The sequence below is a fragment of the Monoraphidium neglectum genome (genome assembly GCF_000611645.1).
Source record: "Monoraphidium neglectum strain SAG 48.87 unplaced genomic scaffold scaffold03174, whole genome shotgun sequence".
NCBI lineage: Eukaryota > Viridiplantae > Chlorophyta > Chlorophyceae > Sphaeropleales > Selenastraceae > Monoraphidium > Monoraphidium neglectum.
Genome location: NW_014010454.1, coordinates 875 through 5,221, shown reverse-complemented (window position 1 = coordinate 5,221; position 4,347 = coordinate 875). Strand labels below are relative to the sequence as shown.

Sequence of the window (4,347 nt, the reverse complement as noted above, 5' to 3'; positions counted from 1 at the left end):
CACACACACACACGCACACACACACACACACACGCGCACGCGCGCGCGCACACGCATGCGCACGCACACCCGCGCGCACACACACACACACACACACACACACACACACACACATACACACACACACACACACACACACACACACACACATACACACGCATTTTCGCGCGCACGCACGTGCACCCTCACCTATCCCCTCCCTATCCCACACAAAATTGCACTCCCTACCTTGCATCACCACTCTTGACCCTTTGCCCCGACCCCAATTACTCTTGACAGGTGCGCAAGCTCGAATTTCTGATGGCGGAGGCCAAGCAGCAAGGCGCTGACTGTGTCGTGACTGTCGGCGGCATCCAGAGCAACCACACAAGGTGCGCTCCCCGCGGCGCGGCCCGGGGCTGTCAAAGCCGGCCCCGGGCCAGCCCCGGGCCGCCAGTTGCGGGGCCGCGCCAACGGATGGCATGTGTGATGTGGGCGGCGGGCGGCGGCGGCTGCCTTTGAAAGAACAACGGGGGGAGAGGCTGCGGTGCGCGATCAGCTGCCCCATTTCACAAGCGCGCAAAGCCAAGTGCTGGGAGGTGGTAACCAGGGATGTGCCATGAGCGCGCTTGCGAGCGGCACCCGCCCCAACCCCCCCCTTTGTGACGAGAGGAGAGCTCGCCCGCAAGCACGGCGAGTGGCGCGCGGTGCGGCTGCATCCGCCGCCTTACAGACGCCCCGGTTGGCAGGCCGTCGCTTTTGAAGCGTCAGCAGCGGCCGCTTCCCGCACCGCCTGTTTCTAGACGATTGTTTACTTATGGACGTGTGCGCCCCGCCCGAATCCGTGTCTCCCCACCACGCCGCCGCCACCCTGGCGCCGCCCGGCGTGCGCGTGGGACCCGCAACCTCCCTCTGCCAGGGCCACCGCGGTAGCTGCCCGGTACCTGGGCCTGGACTGCCACCTCATACTCAGGACCAGCCGCGCCCTGGTTGATGGTAAGAGGACCAAAAGCTGCTTGCCAGTGATCAGATGTCATGGGATGCAATGGGCAGGTTTAGGGGAAAGTTAAGCGCTAGACGGCTTTGAAGCCCACAGTAGCTGCCTCATTGCCGCCGCATGAACACTGCATGTGTGACTTGGCGCAAAGCTGTGTGCAAGAGCGCAGAGCACCGGAGGAGCGCATCGGCGCTGGTCAGGGCTGGCAGTTTGGCCTGTGCCCGGCACCACGAACGAACTCCGGCTGCTGCGGCCCGCCTTGACTGGGCACTTTGCGCCTGCGACTCATTTTGCGCTCAACTTGTCTGCAGGTGACCCTGGCCTGGTGGGCAACCTGCTGGTGGAGCGGCTGGCTGGCGCGGTGGTGCACAAGGTGAGCAAACTCTGTGCGCGTACGCAGCTTTGCTTCAACAGTGATAGTCCAAGTTCGCACACGCATGTGTGTGTGTGCATGTGTGCATGCAACAACAAAGGCAGACGCAGGCGGTCGTCACGAGCGTTGCTTGGCGGCAAGGGGCTTGGTTTGGGAGGGGGCAACACCATCTGCAACTTTCCTCCCAGCGTTCCCCCTTCACAGACACTCACAAGCTATATCATTGTCTCTCTCTCTCTCTCTCTCTCTCTCTCTCTCTCTCTCTCTCTCTCTCTCTCTCTCTCTCTGTCTTTCTCTTTCTCTTTCTCTCTTTCTCATACACACACACACACACACACACACACCACATCTCTCACACACAAACACATACACTCTTACTCGCATTTACACACATCCACACATCCACACATCCACACACTTCCACCAACACACCACCCGTCACCCCAGATCACCAAGGAGGAGTATGCGGCCAAGGGGGGTGACGCCCTGGGGCAGCAGCTTGCGGAGCAACTCAAGGCAGAAGGGCGCAAGCCCTATTTCATACCTGTGGGGGGCTCAAACAGCCTGGTGCGCCGCTGATGTCGTTACTCTGTGCGTGTGTGTGTGTGTGTGTGTCTTTGTGTGTGTTTGTTGTGTGTGGGTGTGTGTTTGGGGGTACAAGGCATTGCAGCAGCCACTTTCTGACACCAAGCTTTGGTCAATGACCCCCATGCTTTTCCCATCCACGAGCTTTTTTCCGCGTCTCTCTGGCTCAACCACCAACATGGAACCTGAACCCCCAAACCCTAACCCTGAATCAAACCTGCCCCTATGCCTTCAGGGCTGCTGGGGCTACCTGATGGCGGTCGACGAGATCCAGAAGCAGTCAGAGGATCTGGGGTTCAAGTTTGATGACATCATCATGGTGAGTGAGGTGGTGGGCGCCGCACTGCACTGAAGTGACATTGCTGCTTGGCACAGCACGCTTGTCACGTGCAATTTGATTCACGTTCAGGCTTTGCTGTCCAGTGTGGACTGCTCGTGTCCCTGCGCGTGGAAGTGCACGTACAAACGCACTCGCATTCGTGTTTTGGTGGGCGAAGGTGGACGGCAAGCGCTCACCTGGCACCGATGCGGTCTGCCTCGCCCACCCCGATGCGTCCTTGCCCACCCTCCCCGTCCCTGCCCAGGCTTGTGGCAGCGGCGGGACCACGGCGGGGCTGGCGCTGGGCAACCACCTCTCGGGCTACGGCGCCCGGGTGCACGCCTACGGTGCGGCGGCGCGGGGGGAGGCCGGGCCCCCGCATCCGTGCGGGCACGCAGTTCAGAGGAAGTGTTGAGCGCGCTGCGCTGGCACTGAGCAGTAACCCCAGTGGGGGCAGCCCACTCGTGGTTTTCAATGCGGCCGAATTTCCGAGCCTTACTCCAGCGTCTGACGCCGGCTTCCACGCAAGGCCGGCCTCGCCTGACGCTGCATTGCCGTCGCTCTGGAGTTCAGGGTTTGGCGCCAATCCTTCAACCACCAGGCCTTGAACCCTGAAACTCAACCCTTGCTTACCAACACACACACCTTGGGCCGCCCTGGTCAAACCAAGGTCAACATGCCCCCGTCTTGAAATCGCCTCAGGGGCTGGGGTGGTCCAGAGCCCACCAGCAATCAAGCCCCAGGGGCAATCCGCAAGCAACCCAAATTCTCAATCTTCATTGGCAAATCCCTAATCGCTGATCGTCACCTCATGGTCGCAGGCGTCTGCGACGACCCCGATTACTTTTACAATTTCATAGACGGCCTGTACCGCGGCCTCGGCTGGCCCGACGCCGCCGGGGCGCGCGGCACGCTGGCGGCCGTGCAGGCGCGGGGGCTGGGCTACGCCATCAGCAGCGACGCTGAGCTGGCCACGGTGCAGGTGGGTTTAGGGATTACAGTTCAGGGTGTAGGGTGCAGGGTTGGGCCGCCAGGGGTGGCGCAGGGGGCGGGTGGCAGGATTGCCGGGGCCCCGCCACTTCGTGCCGCACGTGCTGCTGTGCGGGGACGGATGGGGAGGCATCTGGGCTCGCGGGGCCGCTCAACGGACGGCGGCCCTGCGGACGCGACTGTCCGCCCCACTTGTTGATGGTGGTGGTGTGGAGCACGTGCTGCAGTATCTCGACTTCTCTGCTGTATTCAGTTGACAGTATTAGTTATCATTTCTCAGCGCAATGGTACTCATTAAGTCGTCCCAGCGCCAGGCAGGACAGCAAGGCAAGGGACATGCGAAGTTTGATCCCTCCCCCTTGTTCCGAAGACCTCCGATGCACCACGCGCGCGCAGGCGGTGGCGGGCGCGACCGGCGTCGTGCTAGACCCCGTGTACAGCGGCAAGGCCCTCCACCAGCTGCTGGCTGACATAGCCGCGGCCCCCGGGGAGTGGCGCGGCCGCAGGGTGCTGTTCCTGCACACGGGCGGCCTGCTGGTGGGCGGCCGGGCGCGTCGGGGGCGGCGGGGGGTGCGGGGCGCGCGGGCTGCGCGCGGGCGGGGAGGGGGGTCGTTCCTGGCTGCTGTGAAGGGTGACACGAAGGCCTGACGCGCCGTGCCGCACGCGCACATGATTATCGTCGCCCTGCATCGAGCGCTGGAGCACGCCTGATCTACCCGCTGCGCCACTCTCCAGCAGCACCAGCCCCCGCCCTGCCCCTCAAGAGCAGTGCCATTCACGCCAATCCAGTCCGAGGGGCCCCAAAAGCATCTTGCCAACCCAACTCGTGCCCGCTCCCCCTTGCACAAACCCCTGCCGATTAGGGGATGTACGACAAACTTGACCAGCTGCAGCCGCTGGTGGAGGCGGATGGGCGGCAGCGAAGGCTTCAGGTGGAGGTTTAGGGCGCCACTGGTGGGCGCGCCGCCCAGCCTTGGTGCGCGGCGGGGCCTTCAGACGGGCTCGCTGTCAGCAGGGCCAGCCCGAGTGCGGTGTCTATTTTGTGTCACCTGGGCCGTTCCTGGGCCGATGATCATGATGCCTCGCCCACTTGGTGGATGAATT

The 4,347-nt window shown here is 62.9% G+C and overlaps 1 protein-coding gene across 1 annotated transcript in view; it reads left to right on the top strand.

Annotated features, from left to right (window-relative positions):
* The window catches only part of MNEG_12301 (hypothetical protein), a gene marked incomplete at both ends in the record, with an annotated part of 4,903 nt that extends 1,123 nt beyond the window's left edge, over positions 1-3,780 (top strand). The window contains 8 exons of the mRNA XM_014039227.1: positions 280-371; positions 899-975; positions 1,288-1,349; positions 1,797-1,916; positions 2,170-2,253; positions 2,519-2,600; positions 3,075-3,235; positions 3,640-3,780. Coding sequence (XP_013894681.1) covers positions 280-371; positions 899-975; positions 1,288-1,349; positions 1,797-1,916; positions 2,170-2,253; positions 2,519-2,600; positions 3,075-3,235; positions 3,640-3,780 — 819 coding nt within the window. The remainder of the gene's footprint in view (positions 1-279; positions 372-898; positions 976-1,287; positions 1,350-1,796; positions 1,917-2,169; positions 2,254-2,518; positions 2,601-3,074; positions 3,236-3,639) is intronic.
* Positions 3,781-4,347: the final 567 nt, after the last annotated feature.